Raw genomic sequence first — 27,463 nt, forward strand, 5'->3', positions numbered from 1 at the left:
CTACAAACTTAATTCTAGATTTAATTATGTAATAGGATATCTGAAATTACTTTAATGGGACAGACTTCGCAACTAACAATGGTAGGTTACTGAAATCTTACACAAACTTTTCTTTAAATAATATACTAGTACTAGAAATAATACAGGTTCAGGCAGATGTCTGTGAAATAATGATTTTGTAATTAAGCCATAGTTATAAATTAAGTCATAAGTTTAAATTTGTATCGTATTACCGGTATGTAAGCCACTGAGTCAAACTGATTGCATTGAGATGGAAATGAAAGTTATTAAATCTTTGCCTTATGTATCTTTTATTTTCAAAAAACATATTTAAATCTTTGTTCTTAATTACATACAGAAAAATGTAACACAAAAGAATAAGATTTTGAAAATCATCTATATAATACAGTACCAAATAACAAAAAATGCATGATCCAAATTGTTTGCTGCTCAAAACATTATTCACTAAATACTGCAATATTTGTAATAATCAAAGACAAGGTTCCAAGAATCACTGTTTAATATACAGAAGGTAAATTAAATCTTGCAATTGGCCAAGCATCTGCTTTTCAGATAACATGAACACAACACCTAATAGAAGTGACTATTTTCAATCAGTTCAGTTGCAATCTAAAAATATTTAATGTATAACTAACGGTAACTTTGTCTGAGAACTTTAGTTTCAGACAAATGAAGTAAACTAGGCAGAGTGACTAAAATTATGCTTCTTTAAGAGATTTTGAAAAATATTTTTTCAGGTAGTTCCCATTTAGCGATCACAATTAGGACCAACAACTCAAGTCATTAAGTGAAGTAGTCAAAAGTGAACTACTATGCTTATCATCTTACTTCAGCTTTGGTTTGCTTTATAGACCTGTGAAGATCATAAGTATAAGAACTGGTCATGGTTACTGTTTCATCACAATCATAACTGCAGTAGCTAAATGACGATCATCTGTATTACTACCACTATAGGAATACTGTAAAGTAATATTATTGACCCAGTTTAGGAATGGAGAAGGAAGTATGTGTGACCCTATTTTAAATCCATCTCATGTTGATTAATTTAAGGGGGACTGGTAACCATTTTCAGAATGTAACCAAAATGGAAAACTGAAGGCAATTGTGCTTCTAATCAAGTCATTTCATTAATAGTACAAGAGGCGGAAGAGTCTATATCCACGAAGCTCCTCCTATACAATCAAACTCTGCTTTGGATCCTGCATGGGAAAGAGAAGAGAATCTGAATATGATCTTCTGCTGATATGCTGGATGAAATCCAATGATATATGATTATGATTAGGACTAAAGTTATAACTTATCGATACATTTAATATCAAATTTGGGAGCTACTAAGAAAAATGTATATACTTTATGTACCTTATATAGGCATTTTTTACATGACAAAATGCACTTTCTCACCAATCAATTTTCTTGTCTTTTCACTATAACTTCACTTTTTATTAAGTTACTCAATATTTAGAAAAAATTAGGATAATAAATGATGGTAATATTTATTATGAACCACGCTAGCTCAGAGAATAGAAAAATATGATACAAGCAATAGCATCAGATGCTTCTTGGATCACTGTAGTAATGGCCACATGTAACCTATTTACTTATTTCAAAAATCTTGCAAAATGCCATCAGCATTTATTCAGAGAGAGATGAGTTCATGAATCTGGGGTTGAGGATGCCTTCTAAACTGAACAAAAGCTGAGCAAAAAAGTAGTTTAACTAAACGACAACAAAACTTATAAATAACAAAAACATACAGATACAAATTTGCCTGGGTATTTACAGCATGTTAATAAATTAATAACTAAAATTATGTTCATATATTAAATTGCATGGTCCCACATTTAGAAATGAATCACAGAATATCCGCTGCATTAATAAAACTTTGTACAGGAATAAGATTTTGGCAACCGTATTAACTAGGGAACTATTCTTTTTCATCTTTTCAATATTGGACACCCAATTTAGTATAATTTCAGATTTTTAAATTTAAATCCTTTAAATTCAGATTTTTAAAAATTCTTATCTGATTCGTATCTTATTCTGTCTGATACCTGCTTTCATAGAGTCTAAAGAGAACAGCATAAAATAGAAAATTCAGTGGCCTCGTTAATTTTCACCTTGAAGGAACTATTATTGTTTCTTCCATGAATGAAAACACAACTTCTATTTATCATTGTAAATATGATTTTTAAAAAAATCAATTGTTGTCTTTTATCCACTGTTCAACCCACTGCATAATTTGATCTAAATTCCGCTCCATATCTTCTGGAGTATTACTAGGCAACTGATGTACAATTTCTTCTTTATAGGATGACATGGCTTCTTCATAAATTGTCTGAAAGATTTCGCATTGAATATTGTCTTGAAGCTTTTTTCCTTTGTAACCTCTAGAAAAATATAAAAACGTGAAACATTTAAATTATTTAGGTAAAAATACTGAAGTTTGATATTATGCATTAATAAGGTTTGTTTTAAACTTAAACTTAACTTTATTTAGTTTTGTGTCACTGACCTACCTGTTTTCTAATCTGTTGTACAAAAAAGAGTTTTCAGTGCGAAGCACAAAGACTATATTAAACCAGCGTTCAGGAAAGAAGTCACAGCTGTGATAATCAACTATGACACCTCCATCCTTCATCTTATCTTCCATTTCATCAATAACCTATATAGAAAATAATGCAAAGAAAACTAAACAATAGCTTCTTGGTTACAAAAATTGAAAATTGAAATTCATATTTCAGTTTAAACTCACTCTGTCTTCATCTAATATTGGGCATTCATATTCTTCATCAAAACCTTCGTACAGTTCCCCTGATTAAAAAAATGGAAACTGTTATTAATTTATAAGAAGCTATATTTATTTAGACAACTTATTCTCAAAAATCTCATACTGTTAGTATGTTCTAGATGAGTGTTTTTCAAACTTGCTAACTTCATGAAGTATTCCCCAGCCACAATCAAATCATTTCAATTACAATAGTCAACTATTTAGACAATGAATTTTTCTTTCATTGCTCTGGAATTATAGAAGACCTTCCCTTCATCTTTTAGTGGTTAAACTTGGTTTTTGGGAAAAGATATATTTCTTCAGCTTTATTTTTTTTCACTGATCATACAATTGATTTTCATATTTGCTTTTTCTCTCATTTGATGTACAGAATTCTACTTTCCAAGTAATTTTAGATATAATTTGTATTAAATTATATATAACATGTATCCATGTACATCAAAATTTGGGATATAAATGTTAATAAAATGGTAGATACTATGAAATTTTAAAAATTACCTTCTTTAGCCATATCCCCCACATTGATGTATGTAAAATCTGTTCTCAAGGCTATCTCTTTGCCTAGTGTAGTTTTCCCAACACCAGGTGTCCCTACAGAAAAAACAAGGCATAAAGAAACAATCAGGAAAGTACTGTAGTAAATATTAATATATAATAAGCTTCCATTGCAAAATTGACCTGAAAGACTAAACAAAGTACTTATTGCAACAGGTGCTTCTTTGTTTCTAAAAATGTGATCACTTTAGTCCTAGCATATAGAAACATATATGCATAGTTGCACACAAACACACACATCAGAGAACAAGTGCTTATTTATATAAGCCTGGCTTTCACATGCAAGAGGTGCTAATGTTTATGGAGTAACACAACCACTTCCAACTGAAAGTAGGTAATCGCATTTTCAAATGCTTCTATATATTAAATTTAACGCAAATAAAAAAGCAAAACGAAAGGGTACTTTTACCTGATGTTCTTGAGGGTGAAAGAGTGATGAATTCAAAATGTTGGGGAAGTCTGAAAGCAAAATTAGCTTGTTTTATCTAATTTTGCTTTCAGGTTTCCCATTTTGAATGCAAATCTCTGATTCACTCTCATGCCAGGATAATAACCCAGATCCCAATGCTGTCGCAATCAAAATCGATGATGGGAGAGCAATAGAATTCTTTATTGGCCAAGTGTGATTGGACACACAAGGAATTTGTCTTGGTGCATAAGCTCTCGGTGTAAATAAAAGATACATTCGTCAAGAATCATAAGGTACAACACTTAATGAGTCATAGAGAAACAGTCAATATAAATCTTAAGGATACCAGCAACCAGGTTACAGTCATACAGTCATAAGTGGGAGGAGATGGGTGATAGGAACGATGAGAAGATTAATAGTAATGCAGACTTAGTTACTAGTTTGACAGTGTTGAGGGAATTATTTGTTTAGCAGAGTGATGGCGTTCGGGAAAAAAATGTTCTTGTGTCTAGTTGTTCTGGTGTGCAGTGCTCTATAGCGTCGTTTGCTGTGCGTTATGCTATTTGCTATGCGTTGGCTTACCAGCATAACGCAAAGCAAATGAAGCCTAACTTTTGCTCTCCCATCATCGACTGTGATCGCGGCAGCATTGGGATCTGCGTTATTACCCTGGCGTGAGACTGAATCGGAGATTTGTTTACGCTCTTTCAAACTCCCCATTCCTTTTGGAAAGCGCGACTGCGCTCGATCTAAAACTATACCAACCCGAACAACCTCCCGTTGTTTTTTCTCCTGTTTGCGGACCCTTTCGCTGTTGGTTTTCTTTTACCTGTAAGTAAAATGTTAGGCCTCTTCATAGCCGCTCTATTGCTCCTACAGCCACTTTCCAAGTTGCCATCAAGCAGCCACGTGCAGCAGTTCGCGGGGACCTGAGCCGTCCTACTCGTCTGGCAGCAGACTAAGACGTCAGAAGGGCCCTCCTTCCTCCCTTGAGGCCCAACGGTGGGTGGAAAAGCGCCGACTGGTAAAGCCTTGTAGGGTTTTTGTTTTTTTCCCACCCGGAAGCTTTCTCGGTCATATTTACTCCTTCTCGCAGGGCCTGGACTAAAAGCGGGAGAGGGGACAAAGCAGGGGCCGTATTAAGGCGCTCGGCGAACAGCTAAGCGCCGAAGAGCATGAAAGGCCCTAGTCGGCATGGAGCTGGCCCGATGAGAGAGGGTAGGGAGAAAGAGGGGAGTGTGAAGGGCTGGGTGTGGTTTTTAGTGACGGAAATAAGTGGGCTGCAGCGTGGCAAGAGCTAAATGGTGTCCGTGCACTACATCTGCTGGATGGAGCCGCTTTCTTGGGGACGAGGCCGGGCTTCGTGTCTGAGCGCAGCCGGGAGAGTTGTTATTCCAAAAGTGCATGGCGGCTGAAGTCTTCTTCCACCTGGGAGGTGTCCCCTATAGAATAACAAAGCCTGCCCCCCCGACCCCCACTTTGCTGGATTGCTTATTTATTTTATATAGCTGCCCATCCCACATACGGGACTGTTGCTTATAAACCCTACCGCATGCCTGTTTCATAGAAAGGGTGGGGGGAGTTGGCTAGAGGAGCGCAGACATACTACCAATCCTTACCCATTGAATCTTGAAGACCTCAACAGGTACCCTGTCAATATTAGGTGGCCATTGGTTAAACCGTTATGTGTCGTGTGACCTGTATTCGATTTTTGTTACTTCTTTTGAATGCTTCTCCTTTAATTGTATACATGTTTCTTTTGCAAGTAATCATGATTTTTTTTATTAGCCGGATTCCCAAAGATATAACTAGTTTTCAAACTTGTCAACTTTAAGATGGGTGGACCAACACCCTGATTTCTGACTGAGGAATTGAAGTCACTATATCTTAAAAGTTGAAAAATTTGAAAAACTGTAGAAATCCTTCAACATAATCCACGGTGATCCACAGAATCCACACTATGTGCAGTATTTGTCAGAGAAGGTGTTTGTCGCCTTCATTTCAGAGGTGTAATATAAATCATTAGAAACTTTGTCTTGCTATCTAAGCTGAACTGAACAATTATCTGTTTGTAATTCATTACAGGTTTTACTTATGTGTGCAAATATGTAATGGTGATACTATAAGAAGTAATGAAGTCTTGGCTGTTCTACTTTTGAATTATTAGGACAGTATTCTGTTTTTGACAATAAGCCCAATAGCCAGTTTTGTAGATAAATTGTCAGTCTGCTTTTGAATTTTTCTCAAAAGCTTGAAATTTATAGTTTTATCAAATAGGTTACAATGATTTATCCTGATTAGGAGCATGTTTAGATTAGAATTCCCTTAGCTCATTAGCTTCAAAATAAAAATAGTTTAATATACAGGTAATCCTCGTTTAGCAACTACCTCATATAGCAACAGTCGTAGTTAAGTGGTAATAAAAAGTAGCTTTGTAAATATACTTCACAGGTCTGGAAAGCAAAAGAAAACTGAAGTAAGATTGTAAACTCAGTTGTGGTTTCGCTTAGTGACTGCTTCACTTAACAACTGAGTTGCTGGTCCAATTGTCACTAAATGACAATCTTCTGTACTGAAATTGTTTAAGTATATTCAGAATTAGAGTGGAGATAGATATAAAGCATTGCAATTTCAATGTCACAGGGTAATTTGTGTAAATTATTGTACATACCAAGACATTAACTCTTTGTGAAAAATTAAATATGCAGGTTATCCATGATGCATGTGTAATAGTATTATAATATGTACATTATTCTACTTATGGACTAAACAGATGTTGCTATAATTGAAAATTTTAGAACTACAGTATCTTTGTCAGACAAGTGTGCTCTCTTCAACAGAGGGCAGCACTTTAGGGACTTTGGAGGTCGTACATTCCTGTTCTGTAGCCATTAAGAATAGCTTTTTTTTTTTTTTAAAGTAAAAGTAACAGCATGTAGAAAAGAAAAAAGAAGCTCTACAAATGAGAAACAAGACAGATGTAAGTCCTCTTTTAGAAATTATCTTCAGGGCTGCAGACTTGTTAATATAAAAGTTTCGTTATCTTTTAGGTACTTTATTTTTAAAGGCATTTAATCATACATTTTGGATGGAAACTGCAAAGGCTGATGATGTCAAAAAAATCTTCAAAAAGAAAGACACCTCCAAATAAAGTAAGTTATTTATTTATTCTCTTAAATTATTATTTACTGTATCATGTGTTTAATTCAGGCTGATGCAGGCATATCAAAACCCTTGTAGCCAAGTGGAGTATTTTGAAATCATTATAACTTTACACTTTTAATTAAAAGACTAAATTGTGTAATACTGAGTGTGGAGAAGAAAATCTGGGGATTTTTTGTTTGTTTAAATTGAATTAAGTCTGTTTAAAAATTGCACTATTTTTTTTATACTAAACAAGATTGAAATGTAAGAACTATTAAAGATAAGCAAAATGTTAATAAATGTTTGGAGGTGATTTATGTGTATTTAAATTGTTTTATGTTCAGTAAATGATTGCATTTACTGCATTCACATATATTGTATGATAGTTTACTTCATGTTCGCTTTATTAACTACTAAAATATTGGTTACTGTATATAAATGCAGCAATAAAATAATAACTGGTTTAAGAATTGATAATTTTTGGGCTGCAATAATTTCTACATGCTTATATTATCAGGAAATTGACTGGGTGGAACCAGATTTCTGTGAGACTGCAAAACTGTCATCTAGTGTTCGCCATAAACAATCGCTCACAGATACTGACAATTATCACAAGAGCAAAGAGCATTTTCCTCTGCTTGAAAATTACAAGTGTGGGAGAAAAATAAGAAAACCATTTTCTGTAGATGAGAAATATAAACACTTCAAACAAAATCACAGCCAAATTGAACCATGGGTAGATAAATACAAACCAAAAACTCAGGTACAGTTCTATGCAATTTAATATATAGTGTATATTAGTAGTAGTAGTAGTATTTTATTAATATATACATATTAGTATATATATAATACAATAAGCTATTTTGCTTGTTAAAATAATTGTGTAAATAATTATACAAAATACTAAATTAAAGATTATTATAAAAATGTCAGGTCCTGATCATAAGTGTTCAGTGAAACTGTAATTTAATGGACCATTTGTAGGAAGGAGGATGTTTTATTCCCAATTGTCTCTTAAATTAGAAGGTGCATGATTTTTAAGTGATTGATTGATAATGTACTGTCGAGTTAATTTTGACTCCAAGCAACCACATAGATTGTTTTATTGACAATGTATTCTTTCAGATCTCCCAGTAGTGCTCTCATCACCACTGTAATTTGAGTCCATCCACAATGCTGATGGCCTTCCCTTCCCTTCCCTTCCCTTCCCTTCCCTTCCCTTCCCTTCCCTTCCCTTATAGATATAATTTTATTAAAATATTTATAAAAAACATAAACTAATGCAATCTAATACAGAGTTAAGGAAATGAAAAGAAATAAATCAAAGCTAAAAGTGCAAGGAAGAAAGAAAAATAAAAATAGAAAAGAATACAAAAAAGTGGCTTTCTATCTTCTTTACAGCAGTTGTAAATACAATTATAAATTTACCTCTTTCTCTAAAGTTACACATTGGTTATTCTACCTATTGTCATTTGGCCTTTCTTATATTTAATTTTAGTCTCATTTTTTCACTGTGTTCTTTGACGTTAGTACTAAGTTACTTAGTACTATAGCTTGCAGATCATTTGCATTTTCTGCTGGCTGGGTAGTGTCATCGTAGCATAAATTGTTTCTTCTCCAACTTTAAAACCATTCTTCTCATCTTCCATTTCAACTTCCCTTATATATTCGGCATGTAGGTAAGATAAGGTATGCTATACATATGCTGTTGGTTTGCAAATGAACAAAATTATATCATTTGTATATCATTTTGTAAGTGAAGTAATTGTCATGGAGATTGGATCTTCCCTAATATTTTAATTTGTTTACATTTGGTATATATGCTAAGAGAATTCAAGTATAGATAATGTGTAATTTAATATTTTGCTACATAACTATGGCTTTATGCATATTTTTGTCTGTCAGAGTGATCTTGTCATTCACAAGAAAAAAATTGAAGAAGTTGAAAGATGGTTAAAAGATCACATATTTCAAAATCAGCCAAGACAGGTAATATTATGAACTTAATACTTTTACCTGCCAGTTTGCTAATTTTGAAGCTTTTATTTAATTTCAATCAATAGTTTTATTTTTATTTTACCAATTTTATTTTGCTGAATAATTAATGAAGTGACATTAGAATATTATCAAAATCTTATATAATATAATTTTAGAGCAACATTTAATTAGTAGAATAAAATATATTTATTTGTCTGGATAGATAAAGATAAAGCAAGTTGCAATTATTTATACAAAGATTGCTTTGAGAGAAATGATTCAGTTTGTGTTTCTTTTTTTTTCTGAATATCCCGAAGTTTTATGTCTGCTTACTAAATGAGTGAACAGGTTGGGATTAATCTATGCCCAAGTTTCCATTAAAGAATACCTGCTTCCATTTAGAGAACATTTGACACACATTAGGCCAACTGAACTGCAGTCCAAACAATTTGTTTGAATTAAGTTGTATAGCATAAAGGAAGTGGGCTACTCTAATACTGAATTACTGAGAATGTAACTATGGCTACTGTATTTATTGGAAATAGTAAAAAATGGATATTATTGACACCAAAGTTCTATTTTGTTTTATTAAGAAACCCATATTGTTTTTTTCTTTAAATATCGTACTCAGTTTATGATAAGTATCTTGTTGTAGGGAGGCTCCATCCTAGTGTTAACTGGCCCTCCAGGATGTGGGAAATCGGCAACTGTAGAAATATTAGCCAAGGACCTTGGTATTCAGATACAAGAATGGATAAATCCTGTATCGCTAGACTTCAAAAAACACGACTTTCAAGTTGCTTTCAATCATGGTAAAATTTTAAAATGTTCACTTCTTCATTGTTGAGCAATTAGAATATATTTTTTGGCATATCTATTTCTGGTAGGAAATAGATATGCCATTAGAGGTTAGCAAATTTCATTAAAATAAATGGAACTAACTTCTAATTAATTCGAAAGTAAGTTGCTGAGGAAATTCCAAAGGGTTTACATACAAAGCCTGAGAATAAAGGCATTCTTTATTCTCAGCTTCCTCTATATTAGGATTTCCTGTGTTTTAAAACTGCTGCACTTTAGACTGATAGGAGATTTCAGTCAAGTTGAAAATACAAGCTGAACTCAAAATTGTAACTGCAGGCGGTGTCCAGGACTACTTGCAAGCCCTAAGTACATGTGCTCCTTGTTCTGTTTTCCTTTCTGCTAGTATGACTGCAAGGAAGTTCTAGCCATATGCCTGCATAATTTATTCTTAGCTATATTTAGTAAGAAAAGCCAGTTCTGAAGATAGGGGATTAAATTTGGTTTGCATTCATTAAAAATATTTAAGATTAATTGCAGTTTATTTGATTTCAATTGGGTGATAAACTACATTTTGTCTAAAACCCAAGTGAAAACTTTGTTCTACTCTAGGGATTAAATTGTTAGTGTTCAATTCCATTGAACACTATTCGGTGTTCAGAATAGTGAACTCCATTCTGAGCTTCTTCCCACCCTATATGCAAACTACCTCTTTACCTCCTACTCCCACTTAACACTTCCCTATAATGTTCCCTCTAATTTCTGCTATTCTGTGTGCAAAAAAATAAAAGGTTTTGTGCAGCTTGTTCCAAACCAAGTACAAGTTTGTACTTGGTTTGGAACCACAATATACGAACATGAATAAATTGCAAATGCATATAATAGCTATATGTTAAAATATGTTTTAGAAAGAGGCTCGGGGGTTCAGGGAAGGTCAGCTACTAACGCAAAGTTGTCTGCCAGCAGTCCTGGGAAAAAGGCGCAAGCTTGCTGCCTCAGTTTAATTGCAATATCTAGGTCACTTGGTCCTGCTACAGCACAGTTTGAGAAGGAACTTCTGTCACATGATGCTCCTGCTCCATCTATACTAAACAATCTTTGTTACTGCAATTAAGGCAAGTGGCTTGACTTCATGAGCCACAAGTCCAGAGTTTTATGGTGATTGGTGAATAAACATATTATTGTTTAATTTTTAAATATAATATTATCTATGTTTAATTGAATTTTCTTTTTTCTTAGTTTCTTAAATAAATTTCCCCGCTGTATTTTAATCAGGTTTAGGCTGTACCCAGGAGTGCTGTGATATATGGCCTGTGTGCTGACTGTTTGACATCTGATCTAGAGAATATGACTCTTATTAACATGATGATTAATTTTCAGTAGATTTATTTTCAGTAGACTAGTTTTTAACCTTTCAGATAAAATTCAGGCCATTTTTTTTTTTTTTTTGGCCAGAAATGTAGCACTATAACGATGGACAAGCCTTCAGTGCTAAAGCACATCTGATTTTTTTGAAAAATTGCAGTAATTGATTTATCTGGCCCATTGTTTCAAAATATATATTAATATATACTAAGGTCTCTGCCTGTACAGCTTGTCCAGTTTCTGTAATTTACATGCCAATTGATTTTGGACCAGTAATAATCCATGCAAATAAAATAATAACAGAATTCAAAACAATAAGTTATAGAATATTATCTCACTTTTCTTAGTATTTAGTGCATATTGTAAAATAAATATTCCTTTTTAGAATCGGATTTTAAGATACTTCCTTATCAGAGCCAGGCAGCTATCTTTCAAGAATTTCTTCTAAGAGCAAACAAGTATATCAAGCTTCAGATGGTTGGAGAGACCATGGAAACTGACAAAAGACTTATTCTTGTGGAAGTAAGTTGAAGTAGTTGAATTAACTCCATTAAGGTGTTTTAATAATTAAAATTAAATGTTCTATTATTTTCTCCCAATTTTTAAGTATAGCAGTTTAAGTTAATTAGGTTTTCCAAATTTAGTTGCTCAATAGTAAAATTTCAGTTTTTTATAATAATAACTAATAGCTTATTTCAAACAGATATACTGATAATCTTTGATAAAAAATGCTTACAAATATAAAACAAATATTTGACTTTTTTCAATTAAGATTTTAAAACTGCAGTTTTCAGAAAGTACAAAATAATGGCCTGAATTTTTTTTCATTATGTTGAGCTTTATTTTATTGTCAAGCATTTTGGAAAATTTTGTAGTCTAATGGTAGAGCATTAGCTGTGAATGCTGGGTTCTAAATTCAATAATCAACATTTCTTGGTGCCCAAAATACCAAAGAGTAATTATTTTTGAATAATTAAATAAGGATATTCATAACAGTGGCATTTAGATTCTTTGTTCTAAAGCTAGTCATTGTGGGCAAAATAAATCCCATATCTATTTCTGGAATTTCCAGATGCACTTTGAACTTATATGAACAAAAGTATCTACTCACTTATATGTTGGACTTTTTAGGCATGAAATAAATCCAGAATCTGTTATAGATAGATAAGCCCAAGGCATAGACTCTTACTGACAGATAAGTAGTTTAATGCAGATAATGCCTTTTAAGGCCTGCACAGTTATGCGTGTTTGTCTGTCTAACTAGGCTCATGGTGTTAAATCTATGCTTTTTATTTCCATTTTTCCAAGTTAAATATGATTTCATTGCTCTCTACAAGGCAATGAAAAACAGCTACAACTCTTTGTTTACATAATAACTTTTTCTGGCTTGAAAGTAGCTTTCTGCCTCTCCATCTTCAACCTTGGCACCATATTGCATTATGGAATATCTCATAAATATTCCATGTTTGTAACATTTATACTTGTAAATACCCTTAATGCATAATATTATTGGCTCCAACAGCTTTTAATTCAATTTAGCAGATATATTAGAATAACAACATTGTATTTGCTTTTCAACAGGATATGCCAAACCATTTTTATCATGACCCTAGCAGTTTACATGACATTCTGAGGTATGTTCAATATCTCATTTTGCCAAAGGATCGCTCAAATTATTGGGTATGGCTGGACCAAGCCTAAGGTTCTCCAGTGCAGAATAGTCCACTACCAAAATCCATCTCTTTCTTTTGCTGCTAAATTGGGGTGGTGAATGAGGGAAGATGGCACGTTGCAAGTTATGTACCTTTTGCATTTTTGCTAGTGCAATTCTATTGATTGCTGGTCAGAATTGATGCTGTTAAGTTTGAACTGCTCATTTTCAATTTTTCATTGTAGGAGTTTTTTGCGGACAAGCAGATGTCCTCTTGTATTTATAATATCAGACATTTTCAGCACAGGCAGCAGCCAGAGGTCTCTATTCCCAAAGGCAATTCAGGAAGAACTGTATATAACAACCATTAGGTAAATAAATTGACAGCTACATTGACCATGATGAAATTCTCATATTGACATTTATCTTGACCATTTTCTTTTTTCAATTTTCTCAGTTTTAACCCAGTGGCACCAACACTCTTGATGAAAGCCCTAAATCGAATAATCACAGGGGAGATCAGTATGGTAAGATAAATGAAATTACAATATTGTTATATATAAGGGATACAAAAAGCAAAAGTTGGTGATGGAAACATTATTATTACATTTCATCTGAATGATATCTTAGAAGTTTAAAAAAATGTGTATAATAATGGTTGACAGTATTGACCTCAACAATCTTTGCTTAGTTCTAAACATTAGTGAGTGATTCATTCATAATTAGCATTGCTCATCCAACTTTAATATAAAATTGCTGTGAAAGTAAAACAGGGATAAATCATGGACAGTTTTGAATGATTCTGTAGAAGTAGTGAAAATACTGAGTGATAAATGGATAGGAAAGTACAGCTGAATCTTTGGAACTTTTGGTAAAAGGGAGAGATAGAAATGGAAGCAAGAAACATCTGTGAAGTATTGTTTTTTAATGTTTTATGTAGATTTACTCAAATTAGCTTTGAATTTTTTTCCAATTTTCTTTGTAGAGAAGAGATAAAATTGATGTCCCTGACAAGCCCTTCTTAGAACTGATTTGCAGTGGATGTTCAGGGGACATTAGATGTGCAATAAACACACTTCAATTTTCTTCTCTAAAAGGTAAGAAAATATTCTTACTAATTTAAATTGTGCTTAGCACTAAGATTTAAAAATAACAATCTTTACTTTTTCTTAGAATGTTTTTGCTTTTGAATTTGTCAGAAAAAATTTATTTTATAATATAGAAAAAGCTGTTTCGTTTTAGCATTACTAATACTTAAAAGCGTGGGAAACAGTAGTGAATGAAAAAAAATAAGAATTTTGAAGGGTAGCCCAGTTAAGGAATGCTTAATTTATATCTAGTTAGTTTTTAATTATGTTATTGACAAACTATCCTAATTGTTTTTCTGGATAGATGGAATATGGCCAGTTAAGTTCATTGAATTCTTAAAATTGCAGTGTTATTTTTATATTAACTTAGATTGATTTTTTTTTTAATATTTTCCTTTTTGCTATCATTTTTTCTTTTATCACTATTCTTGTTTATTTGTTATGTTTTCATTCTGTTTTTAGCTAAATTCCCACATGGTATATTAATGTGGGATTCTAGTATTTTACACTTATTGCACACTAATGTCTTTCGGATATTACAAATTTTTTTAAAAAAATTGTATTTGTTGCAATATTATTATAGCTAGTATCACGCCAGTATATTAGTAGGCTTTATTTATTACAATAACATAAATAATTCAAACAACATAAGAAAGCATAAAGGAAGACTTTTTAATTTTTAAAAATTTTAAAAAGTTCTCTTCACATATGCAGTACATAAAAAAGTAATTAAAAAATCAAAATCACGGATACATGGAATAAAAACCGTTCTCCTTTGGAGGAATTTCAAACTTTTGAAAAATTAAAAGCATTTAAAATTTTTTTTTAGTAATCTCAAAATGTGCATGCATTTTTACCCAGAATAGAATGAAATAAAACTAATATATGTTCTTTCTAGGCAGAACTTTGCTATAAAAGTTATGTTGTTTCTTAATATTTTTTTTCTTTTTTTTCCTTTTATGTACATTGAGAACATATGCACCAAAGAAAAATTCCTTATGTGTTCAATCACACTTGGCCAATAAAGAATTCTGTTCTGTTCTATTCTATTAAAGACAATTTTTCCATTTTTCCTATTTATTAATTCTCTTGGTTTTTTTCCAGAAAGGCCATCAGACAAAAGCCTATGGTCACAAAGAAAGAAAAATTCTGTTTTAAAATGTGATACATCATCTAAAATAAAGAAAAAAACCCTATGCAATAATTTTTTAGAAGACCAAGAAATACCAGCTATTGGTAGCAAGGATGCTTCCATCTTCCTTTTCCATGCTTTGGGGAAAATACTTTACTGCAAAAGTAAGAGAATTTACTTGTCTTTATTGTATTATATATCTAAAAATTCTAACATTTCTTTTATTAATTTCTGTGTTTGACTGTATCTAAATATATGCATATATCTGTTACAACTTTTTAAAATTCATTTCAGTAATAATTTTGGTCCTTAACTTGCCCTGTCATTGTAAGGAAACTCATGTAATTTGTATCAGTGGATCAAAACTTCTGATCCCACCTATCAATATCAGGTACAGCAGTTAAACTCTTCTCCACTTTACATTCCTGAGCAGATATATGAATATGAACTAAGTAGATTCAATTACTGTATTTTTCACACTATAAGATGCACCTAACCATAAGACGCACCTAGATTTAGAGGAGGAAAACAAGAAAAAAAAAATCAGATGGAGCCTGAGAGGACCACAGATAGATGTCCTCTCATGTGCCAGCTCTGCCTATTGACTGCGGAAAAGAGACAGAAAAGGCAGGCAATAACAAAGGCAGAAGAGGCTGGGTTCAACACTATAAAAGAACCCGCTGCGGCAGCCTGGCTGTTATTCACCAAAGGACTGGCACCATTTTCACCCACTTTTTTGTGGGGGGGCGAGTGCATCTTATGGAGCAAAAAATACGGTATATAGAAAACGAGAGAGCCATACATTTGAAGAAATTCTCCATCTAAATCTTTCCATATATATATATATATATGTTAGTCACCAGTTTTAAGTTCAAGACTTAAAACATAGGACTCTTCCTATGTTTTTGAGTCCACAGCCTAAAGCTATTTACTTTGCAGCTTTGAAGATTTCTGGCTTCTGCCCCTGGTTTACAAAGCATTTTCTTTGACATTGCAGATCACTTCCTCACCAGCTTCAACTGTTATAGTATCTGCAGATATCCATAAGTTAGCCCATGTACTTTCTGTACTAACAAGGGCTTCCATGCAATAATCATATACATTAGACTTTCTCAGGACCTATTGCTCACCCCAGCAGATGGACACTTTGGAATAGGATGTTGTCTAATTACTTTGTGAAGCTACTAAAAAAACAAAACCTATGGAAGTATAAAAGTGAAAATCTTCAACAAAATAGAGGTGCTGCCTTTTTGATACAGGCTAATTCACCAATACATTACTTAGAATTTAGATAACAATATACATATTAAGCAGTGCAAACCATGTGAGTCAGGATTGAACTATAAACTATCTATTTCTGAAGAAATACCTGTCTCCATTCCCAAGATTCTGTTTTTTAGACATCTGATGTTTGATGAAACTACAGTTATCATTTAAATAATTTTATAGGAGAACCAGGTACAGAGATGGACTTTCCTCGGTTACCTCATCATTTATCAGAATATGAACGACAGCCCTTGCTTGTTCAACCTGAGGTAAAAATGTTTGCTATTTCTATAATAATATGTATTATTTATTTATTTATTTTTTATTTAATTTTATTTAATTTGTATACCGCCCTTCTCCAACAGGACTCAGGGCGGTGAACAGCCATGGTAACACATAAGATACAAAATTTAAAAGCAATTTAAAAAACATTAAATAATTTTGGCTATCCATTTAAAAACAACCCGGGTTAAAACCAATTACAAATTAAAATCGAAGGGATGGGATCAAGCCAGCCCGACTAGGTGAAAAAGATGTGTTTTCAGGGCCCAACGAAAAGTCCGGAGGTCTGGTATCGTGCGTATCTCTGGGGGTAGGTCATTCCAGAGGGCAGGTGCCACCACAGAAAGGCTCTCCCCCTGGGGGTCACCAGCCGACATTGTCTGGCCGATGGCACCCTGAGGAGTCCCTCTCTGTGGGAGCGTACTGGCCGGTGGGAGGCTATTGGCGGCAGAAGGTGGTCTCGTAAATACCCCGGCCCTAAGCCATGGAGCGCTTTAAAGGTGGTCACCAACACCTTGAAGTGCACCCTGAAGACCACAGGAAGCCAGTGCGGCTCGCGCAGGAGAGGTGTCACATGGGAGCGTTCTGTCGCTCCCATAATTCCCCGCGCGGCCGCATTCTGGACCAACTGGAGCCTCTGGCTGCACCCCAAGGGGAGCCCCATGTAGAGAGCATTGCAGTAGTCAGTCCATATACACTTAGCAAAATTCTTAATTTAAAGAAATGCAGATAATTTTTCTATGTGGTATGATATTCTGTGTATATTTTCTTTTATTAGGATGTCATAGAAAAATCACATATGCCTGGGGACTTATTTAATGTATACCTTCACCAGAATTATTTGGAGTTCTTCTCTGATATCGATGATATTGTAAGAGCCAGTGAATATTTAAGTACTGCAGATTTTCTTTGCACTAACTGGGATGTAAGTTTTTAAATATATATATATTTAAACATGTGACATGCATACTATAATCTTTACAATTTGGAAACTTACGAAGAAATAAGACAGCATTAATTATATTTACTGTTTATAGTCTTATTGCTCTATAACTTAAAGCAAGACACAGTTGCTGTTTGTTCATTTGTCTTTTCTGACATTATCTCTGATAATGGGGTAGCACTGTGTCTGGACCAGCAGGTCTACAGCTTTGGAGTCCTCCTGAATTAACAGGCAAATGGAAGCTCTGTCCAGGTGGGAGCTTTGGTTAGTGGAACAGTTGTGGCTAACATGGAGCACAAGGACTTTCTAACAGTAACTGCTGCTTTTGTCATCACTAAGTGAGACTGCTGCAATGAACTGTACACAAAACTGCTTTTGAAAATCATCCAGAAGTTTCAGTTGCTCCAGCATAAGGCTGTCTGCTGTGGGTGCCTGGCTTTCTATTTGCTTTTGAATACAATTCAAATTACTGGATTTAACCTATAAAGCCATACACAGCTTGAGACTGGTATATTTGCAGGATTGCCTTTCCAATTACCATGTCATTTGCAACATATAATACCCTGAGAGAGACAGATGGCGACCCCCCACCTTTGCAGGTATAGGCTCATATGTGCTATTTTCCATTAGGTGCCTGTCCGTTTTAGAACAGTTTTCTTCCATGTTCCTTTATTATGTGATTTTATTCATTTGTTTATACTGTGGCGCTTCATTATTTGTAGTTAACAGAAGGAAGAAAGCCAATAAAAAAAACACTAATATGATTATTCCAAAGGGAAATGATCTATTGAATCAATTTCTCCAGAGTTTGATTCCCAGATTCATTTTTGTCAAAAATATTTTCCCTCATAATATTTATTCCACAGTAAAGCCCAGAGTTTATCAGTAAACCTTTGATTATAGACAGAAAGTAGGTTAGCTATGCTATTTACATATTTGTACATTTGAAGGTGAACTATTTTTCCATCATATAGTGCAAATTGATTTATTTGTTTGATTTATTGAACCACCTGAATCCAGCTAGACTTGCACAGCTTTCAACATTAAATAAAATCAAAACGATTAAAAAATCTACAAATCCAAAACTAACAATGTTTAAAGCATGCCTTATATTGCACTTGGAAACCTACTACTGGTAGTACCCAACACTGCTTGTCTAATATAAGTGTAACATGGCTGTGTTATACTAAACTACTAAACACGTGTGCTATATTCTGGAGCAGATGAAACTTCTGGGTATTCTTCAAAGGCAGCCTCATATAGAGTGAATTGGAGTACATTAATAAAAAAATGCCAACGGAGTAAATGTTCTTGGTAAGGCCACAACTGGTGCATCAAGCAAAACTCTGCAAAAGCCTTTTCGGCTACAATCTCCACCTATTCTTCAAGCAGAAACTGTGAATGCAGGCCTCCATATTGTAAATATGTGTTTTGCACTGTAGCAATGTGAATCCAACTCACAGCCCTTGCAAGTTCTCTAAAAGAATATTGTGGTCAATAGTACTGAAGGCCATTGAAAAGTCTAGAAGGAGAAATATGTCCACATCATCTCCACTGAAGCCTTATCAAAGGTCATCCATGAGAGTGACCAGTGCAGTTTGAGTCCCATACACATCTGAACCCAGACTGCCAAGAGTCCAGATATTCCATTTCTTCCAGAGTACGGGTAGTCTTCGAATTATGACCACAATTGAACCCAAAATTTATGTTCCTAAGTGAAATATTTGTTGTGAGTTTGCCCCATTTTACGACTTTTCTTTCTATAGTTGTTATTGAACCATTCCATTTGTTAAGCTAGTAACATGGTTATTAAGTGAATCTGGCTTCCCCCATTGACTTCGCTTGTCAGAAGGTCGCAAAAACTGATCACGTGACCCCAAGACACTGCAGCTGTCATAAATATGAGTCAGTGGCCAAGGATCTGAATTTTGATCATATACCCATGGAAATGCTGCAACAGTCATAGTGTGAAAAATGGTCATAAGTCACTTTTTTCAAGTGCCGTTGTAACTTTGGTCACTAAATGAACTGTTGTAAGTCGAGGACTACCTGTAATCTAACCTTAAGCCTCATCAATTTCTCAGTAACAATCCCTGAATTACTCAAAGGAGAAAAGGTTAGAAATAGGGTGATAGTTGTCCAGTTTGTTGAGTGTAAATCTGGTTATGAGCAAACTAGTGATTCTTGGACCTGGCATTTCCCTGTATTTCAAACAGGCACTAACTGCAAACCCATCCAATTCCCAGTCCATTCCTTGTTGCTTTGGTTAGATGTGGGGCATGGGTTGAATCTCATAGGCTGAGCTGAAATTCCTTGGGATACAGAGATTTAAAAACCTCACAAATATTGGCACAGGACATCACCTCTGTCTTCTCAGTACATTCTGCATGTCCAGCTTCCAGGTTGGAGCGAATGTGGGCAATTTGTCCATGAAATGTTTACACAGATAATCAAAACTTAGTCAAACATTGACTAAGTGTTCCAGTCCATCCTTCCCAAAAGGATCCAGGGCATTTTAAATAGTGTAGTTGGCCAGGATTCTGGAGTAAGTACAATGATTATGCTTCACTGTATTTTATCAGAATAAGCTCAAACATAGACTCTTATTTTGTCCAATCACATTTGCTTCTTGTTTTCAGTCCATATCCCTCCAGACATCTTTTTGCCCTGGTTGTTTCATGAAAATCTTCAGTAAGTAAAGAACTGCATGAAATTCCACAGGTAGACATAGAAGATGCTCTGCATGATCCTTTCATGTGTCTAGTTGCCCCTGTATTCCAGTAGTCAATAAATTCTATGGAACATCCATGAGAAAAGTTGCTGGATTCATCAGATATTTGGGGCAGATAATCTTAGTAGGTCCCTAATCTCTGCATGGTTGGTGCCTCAGTTAAATCTACAGTTATAAGAAAGAGATTTGTCCTTGATAATGGACTCATGTAAGACACATTTTAGTGAGAGAGAAGTTCCCTGAAGAACTCCAGCATGAGTCCGATAGGTCAGAAGACTAAATATTTGGTCCTGATGACTGACCCAGATTGGATCCTGATGTAAAATTTCTCTGGAATCGGATCATAATACATCTGTTCCAGAATGAATTCTAGATCTAATACATGGCCAGCCATGAGTGTTGTGGCCTGGGAACAATCTGGGACCCACCCATAACTTCATGGCAGTCATAAATTCCTGAGTTGTCTCTAGTCCCAAGGAGGGGATGGTGCAATCTGCCATTACTAATAATATGGACAAATTTACAGCTAGTCCTCCAATGATATTGACCAACTTGAGGAATGTGTTTATATAACTGCAAGGATAGTACAATTGTAGCACCTCCAGTTTGTCCTTTCAGCCCAGCATCATAAACAATGTCTCATATCTGTTACCAGTGAAATAGCACTCCTTGCAACTGCTAGGGTCTCCTGGTATACAACTGTCATACCACTTCTGCCTTGGGATCAGGACTGATAGAAAACTATCCTTTCTCTCCTTCCAAACAATGTTTACAACAGTTATAACAACAACTATAAGTATTGGTGGAATAGCGATAGCACTTAGACTTATATACCACTTCACAGTGCTTTATAGCCCTCTCTAAGCAGTTTACAGTGTCAGCATATTACCTCCAGCAATCTGGGTCCTCATTTTACCAACCTTGGAAGGATGGAAGGCTGAGTCAACCTTGAGCTGATGAGAATCGAACTGAAAACTGCTGAATTACTGCCGGCAGTAATGGTTTGGCTTATTAATAATGCTTCAATCTGAGTAATTCTATATTTTAAGAAGTTTTAGCCTTTGTATTTAAAGATAACATGGGCAGTTTTGCCAGATAGTGTTCTGCTCACCATCTTGACATACTGTGCAGTATATCAGTTTTTGTCTGTTTTAAAAATAATTCTCAGTGTTAGACCTTACATTGTTTTTAATGACAGAAGTTTGCTTTTAGATTTAACAGAACAATTTTTTCTTAATAATGGATTTACTTGGATTGTGTTCAGATGGGAAGAAAACTTGATGTTTCTGCAATCAAGCATATTTATGGAACCAAGATTTTGATTGGTTTATGGGATGTACAATTTGTTATTTCAACAAGATTTAATATATATCTGTAATATACTAGTAATTTACATCTGGTCCTCTGTACCTTGATTTTAAGTCTATTATGGAGCTCTTATATTTTATTCTACAAATTCCTATAGGCACGAGCTACACTTCAAAATTATAGTGCCTCTGTAGCCACAAGAGGTGTGATGCACTCAAACCAAGCCAGAGCTTTTGCACAATGCAAAAGAGGAATGGGCTTTAGACCTCTTCATAAACCACAATGGTTCCTAATTAATAGAAAGGTAATCGATAACAATTTACTTTTTCTCAGTTACTAATGTTATTTGCATCAGTTCTAAAACAGAATCAAGTAATTTATTTTTATTGCTCTCATGGCAGAATCAATAGTGAAGTAACATTGACTTAACTTTTGTATTTGCGATAAACATTATTATAAGATTAGGATTCATACAAAGATTTAGGCTTCAGTTAGAAACAGCCCTGCTCTTACTAGCACAGTAAGATATTTTAAATGAATCAGTAAAATATAACACCAAGTTGACTACAAAAAACATTTTAGAGAAAATATATTTATGGATTGCAATGAAGCATTTTTTGATCTGAGAAATATATCCATTACAGCAGGGGTGTCAAACTCGCAGCCACGCCCACCCCATTTTAGCGAAGGAAAAAAGTTGTGGTATGTCACATGATGATGTATCATCACAAGTTTGACACCCCTGCATTACGGTATCCTCTGAAACATTAAAATGATCTTAAACATCATTTAGATTGTATTACCTATAGGTAAAAATGAGTCTTATCAAAATTGGAATGCCCCACTTAAGTGATATATAGAAAACTAATCAACAGTCAGACAGAAAATAAATAATTTGGAGATTTAGGATCTTGCATTTAATTAGGTATTTATTACATCAGGCAGCAGCAATTTTAAGAACAGTTTAATAGAATATCATTGAAATTAGATTGTTAAATGCAGATGATTAGGATGTGTGTGTGTGTGTGTGTGTGTGTGTAAATAGAAATTCTGTAGTTTAATGGATAAAACTGAAAAAGTGCTTTTGCACATTAGATTTATATTTTCTGATTCCTTATAGTATCAAGAAAACTGCTTTGCTGCAAAATCCCTCTTTTCAAGTTTCTGTTTATCACCATTGTGTCTTCAGACTGAGCTAATACCTTATCTTACCATGCTGACTAATCCAATGAGAAACCAAGGTATATTTAAACATATGCAAAATGTTTCATATTTCTGTTTCTGCTTTAGAAGAGCAATTAGTCACAGAACAGAATATTATTCAGTGTAATTTCTTAATATTTACTTAGAGGTCCCAGTGACAAATTGGATGTAGCAAATATTTTATACATATATTCCTTGTATGCTGTACATTCCCTGCACCCTGTAGGCTGCTAACAATATAAACACATTAAACTCAAAGAAATCCCATACACATGTAAGTAATTTAAAAAAACAAAAAAACGACTAACCAATAAACATGTCTGAAAGATTTGTTGTTTCACATTCCTGACATATTTGGGGTCAACAATCCAAGGGTTTGACTTTGTATGTAATGCCAAAACCATAGATGTGTCTTTCAGCATTGTTCAAATGTTTCTGTTGGTGGGAAAAACAAATGAGCCCCATACACTACTCTGTTTGATCACCGTAGCCAGAATTTTAAGTAATGTATATTACCTGTAAACTGGATTGCTTATATTATTGCTTGTGTAACTCATCATAGTACTTAAAAAGTAAACAGTATTTTCAATTCTTATGTCAGAAAGTATGAAATGTTTTGGATTGTATAGACTAACAGTATGTACAGCAGTTAGAATTTGACTCTCACATCCAGCTCAACCTTGAAGCCTGGGTAAATCTATTTTACCTAACAAACTTAACTCATCTCTTACAGTTGCTTGGGAGGGAAAAGTGGTAACTTTTATGCAGAATGTTTACCCTAGAAGAAAAAAAGATACTCATTTATATTTCCATACTGCTTTTCTTTCTAGAGGAAGAAAGAGGACATGGCACTGAATGTATTAAATATCTCTGCTTTAGAGAGAAGTACCATGTTATATTTTCAGTTATTAACGTTGCAAATTGAATGTATTAGCTAGGATCTTATATGAATTAAAAAAAAAACAACTACTGCCCAGTTTCCTTTCCCAGCAATCCCCCCCACCTCTTCAGACTGTCTGAGAATTTGCTGCTAGAAGAAAATAGCTTCTTTGCTTCCTGCAGCTGCCTAAGCATTTTCCACCTCCTTGTGTGTGTGTGTGGGATTGGCTTAGATCCCAGCAGGAATAACTAAGTACATTTGGGGTGGGGGGGGAAGCTTTAGATTTCAATGCTGTATCAACTTACTTGAGAGAGTAAAACAAATTGATCTCAGTGGTACTGTGCTCACATTGATATGTATATAATTACTTTGTAAATATTACTTACAACCTTCCTTTCCAACCTAATACATGTATTAGGTTGTTTTCTGAACACATACTACTAATCTGGACAACAACCTGATGGTATGTTTTGTATAGAATAATTATGTTTTTTTTTAAATGTGATTTAATGGTTTTATGAAGCTTACGAATTCCAAAAGGATTTATATTTTAAAGTCTAAATCGGTTTTTGTGATATATTATCATATATTGACTTTATATACCTATATAGGACTAGTTGTCCAGTCAAACTAGAACAGAAATATATTTAAAAATAGCTACAAAGTACATTCCATATATAGATTGAAATTACTTTTAGGAATAATTTTTGTTTGACTTTTTCAGCTCAGATTACCTTTATTCAGGATGTTGGGAAACTTCCTTTAAGAAATCACTTTGGAAGGTAACCTTGATATTATTCATAAAGCTTTATTGAATCCAGCCCCCCTGCTGTCATTCTCCAACTGTCAAGTAAATAAAGATCAAAATGGCCCCTGACATTGATTCCTAAAGTGAAAACCTATCCATCTCTTAAAACCAGGGGTATCAAACTCACAGTCTGCTGTTATAACTTAAATGTATACAGCATTTGTTTTCTCTGTCTTCTACTGGGATCTGTCTTTATACAGAAAAGACTCCACTGATCTTACTGTAAGAAACACCAGTTTTGAATTTAAACTGTACTAGTGGTCTGATTTGCACAACACACACCAGTTAAAGTGGAGGCTTTCTTGAGAGCCATTGTTTCACTTGTCATTTCAGGTTTTGTTTTGTTTTGATTTGATTTGTCAAGCATATATAAGATTACAGATATAAGTATAAACATGATTATGAATACATGAAATGGATACGAATAAATGGGGACATTAGGACAGGGACGGTAGGCATGTTGGTGCGCTTATGCACGCCCCTTACAGACCTCTTAGGAATGGGGTAGTCAGTCTAAGGTTAAAGTTTTGGGGGTTTGTGGAAGAAACCACAGAGTCAGGTAGTGCATTCCAGGCATTGACCACTTTGTTGCTGAAGTCATATTTTCTGCAATCGAGTTTGGAGTGGTTTACCTTAAGTTTGTATCTATTGTGTGCTTGTGTATTGTTGTAGTTGAAGCTGAAGTAGTCATTGACAGGTAGGAAGTTGTGGCAGATAATTTTATGTACTACGCTTAGGTCAGACTGAAGGTGGCGTAGTTCTAAATTGTCTAAGCCCAAAATTCCAAGCCTGGTGGCATAAGGTATTCTGTTGCGAGCAGAGGAGTGGAGGATTCATTTCGTGAAATATCTCTGGACTCGATCAATTGTATTAATGTCCAATATGCAGTGCGGGTTCCAGACAGATGAGCTGTATTCGAGAATTGGTCTAGCAAATGTTTTGTATGCTCTAGTTAGCAGTACAATATTACCAGAGAAGAAGCTCCCAGATGGATCTGTGGAGTGGAAAAGAAGTTAAGACAATGGATACCTTCTTACAAACTATACACTGATTCTGACATAGATGGGTCCAATGGGAGAGCTTTTTTTTCTTTAGTTCTTTTTAAAGGAACTGGAATAGGAAATACCAACTTCCGTTACACCGGCTAGGAATGTAAACATGGTTGAAGCTCAGAAGACACTGCCATTTCATATCACAAGTTGCTGGCACACACACGTGACTGAACTGATTGGCAGACAGAATTGCCAGGCAGAAGGAGGAAAATATGCTATGCTAACTCTTGAGTTTCATCTATTTACACAGAGAAGTATACACAGCAGAACAGATCCCAAAGTTGTAATTTTCTCAACACTCTCTCTACTCTAGTGTTCTCCCCTGAGAAAATGCAGCATGTAACAGTTAGTTGCTAGAACCCCAATAAAATGAATTGTCTGAGCACTAAGTAGTGACTGGAGTGCCTTTTTTGTCCAAACATTCAGTGTGATAAATTATTATGAGAGAATTGGGTGTCTTGGTTCACTCCAAAGAAGAATAAATTTCTGATGTTGTATTGTTGCTTGCAGGTTGAAACTTGAAACTCTTACTGATAAGGATTCTGCAATACAAATCCTGGACAATGATGATGAAGAGTTTTCTGAGAAGCAGTCTACAATTCTGCATATCCAAGGAGAGAAAATAAAAAACAGTGAGGAAAATGAACTGGATGAATTCCTTCCTGCTTCTAGTCAGAGTAATGAAAATGAACTACCAGCCAGTCAACCTCAGCCAGTTGCAGCACAAGCAATAATGGAAGCAGATGACCTAAATATAGAAGAATATGACAGTGAATAACATAAATAGCAATTCCAAAGCTGTGATAATATTTAAATTATAATTTTACTTTTGTTTCATATTTTATATCCAAATGTACAGGAAAGATAGAAATAGCTTTGTTATTTCTGCAAGCTGTTAAAATTTGTCATGAATAACAATTAATATGGAGTAAAATGAGTACAGAGTCTTTATATTTTTAAGCCTATACTGAAAAGCTTCAGTTAAAACTCAAGGTTTCAATTCTCATCCATACAGAATAATGGAAATAAATGAGAAGAAATATATTTACTTTGATATTTTATACTTGTATTTATCTTGTAGATACTGAAGGCATTGTCAACTATTTTGTTATTGTTTCACAAGTTTAGATATAACTTGCGATGATGAAACATTGCACAAAATGTTTAACCTGGGCTGTGTAATATTTAATATGTAAATAAGTCTCTGAATGCCTTATTAATAAATTGTATCATTATAGTTTCTGAAACAAATTTTTTTTGCTTCATATGTTTTAGATAATTGTAACTTGAAAAGTATTAACACTGATCTAGGAGAATAACATGAGAGTTTTTAATATTTTGTAAAGTTAATTTTGAACTTTATTTTCAAATCATTCATTTTTCTGCTAAGTTATTTTTAATAATTTTATTAAATATTAGAATTTCAATAGTAAAAAAAAAGGGAGGGAGGAAGGATAATAAAGAAATAGAAAATAAACATATAGCAATAGCACTTAGACTTATATACCACTTCACAGTGCTTTATAGCACTTTCTAAGTGGTTTACAGAGTCACAATATTGCCCCTAACAATCTGGGTCTTCATTTTACCAACCTTGGAAGGATGGAAGGCTGAGATAACCTGGAGCCGGTGAGAATCGAACTACCGAGTTGCTGGCAATCAACAGAAGTAGCCTGCACTACTGCACTCTAACCACTGTGTCGCCACAGCTCTTATAAAGAAGTGACTTTCAATCTTCATCACATGTATAATTTTAGTAACTTTTCATCTCTTAATTTATAACCAATGATTTCTTCATCACTTGTCTCATCTTAGATAGATAGATAGATAGATAGATAGATAGATAGATAGATAGATAGATAGACACAAATCCATGAAATATCATTTCAGCCCTGGTGTCAGCAAGATAGCTATTGCCTTGTCTCTAGGCTAGACATTGGTCCATTCATAAGTTGATTTTGCATGTTTATAAGGTATGGCAAATTCTGCTTTTGTATTTTTTTCCAAAGAGATATCAGAACTTTTATACAGATGGGAGTAATGTGGATGGGGGTTTTTTTTG

The 27,463-nt window shown here is 34.2% G+C and overlaps 2 protein-coding genes across 5 annotated transcripts; one reads left to right on the forward strand and one right to left on the reverse strand.

Moving 5' to 3' along the window:
- Positions 1 to 418: 418 nt before the first annotated feature.
- AK6 (adenylate kinase 6) lies at positions 419 to 4,672 on the reverse strand. 2 transcript variants are annotated; one of them, XM_070935799.1, is made up of 6 exons: positions 4,603 to 4,672; positions 3,308 to 3,400; positions 2,774 to 2,832; positions 2,538 to 2,683; positions 2,253 to 2,408; positions 419 to 1,220 (listed from the first exon to the last, which is right to left on the reverse strand). In XM_070935799.1, the coding sequence occupies exons 1-6, from the start codon at positions 4,628 to 4,630 to the stop codon at positions 1,202 to 1,204; spliced, it is 501 nt and encodes a 166-aa protein (XP_070791900.1). In that variant the 5' UTR covers positions 4,631 to 4,672; the 3' UTR covers positions 419 to 1,201. The 2 variants fall into 2 exon arrangements, with proteins under 2 accessions (XP_070791900.1, XP_070791899.1); XM_070935798.1 differs by having other exon boundaries at positions 419 to 2,408.
- A 43-nt stretch (positions 4,673 to 4,715) lies between these two features.
- Positions 4,716 to 26,652, forward strand: RAD17 (RAD17 checkpoint clamp loader component). Of its 3 annotated transcripts, none has more exons than XM_070935801.1 (17): positions 4,716 to 4,775; positions 6,824 to 6,925; positions 7,435 to 7,680; positions 8,823 to 8,906; positions 9,550 to 9,706; positions 11,443 to 11,579; positions 12,639 to 12,691; positions 12,954 to 13,079; positions 13,166 to 13,235; positions 13,694 to 13,805; positions 14,901 to 15,092; positions 16,378 to 16,463; positions 17,255 to 17,401; positions 21,616 to 21,762; positions 22,579 to 22,699; positions 24,266 to 24,323; positions 25,912 to 26,652. In XM_070935801.1, exons 2-17 carry the CDS (start codon positions 6,881 to 6,883, stop codon positions 26,177 to 26,179), a joined length of 2,049 nt encoding a protein of 682 aa, XP_070791902.1. In that variant the 5' UTR covers positions 4,716 to 4,775; positions 6,824 to 6,880; the 3' UTR covers positions 26,180 to 26,652. The 3 variants fall into 3 exon arrangements, with proteins under 3 accessions (XP_070791902.1, XP_070791903.1, XP_070791901.1); XM_070935802.1 differs by lacking the exon at positions 4,716 to 4,775 and adding an exon at positions 4,785 to 4,797; XM_070935800.1 differs by lacking the exon at positions 4,716 to 4,775 and adding an exon at positions 4,826 to 4,991.
- The last annotated feature ends 811 nt before the right edge of the window (positions 26,653 to 27,463 follow it).

The sequence above is a fragment of the Pituophis catenifer genome, unplaced genomic scaffold, assembly GCF_029215685.1.
Source record: "Pituophis catenifer annectens isolate HBS135680 unplaced genomic scaffold, rPitCat1.0.hap2 SCAF_2, whole genome shotgun sequence".
NCBI lineage: Eukaryota > Metazoa > Chordata > Lepidosauria > Squamata > Colubridae > Pituophis > Pituophis catenifer.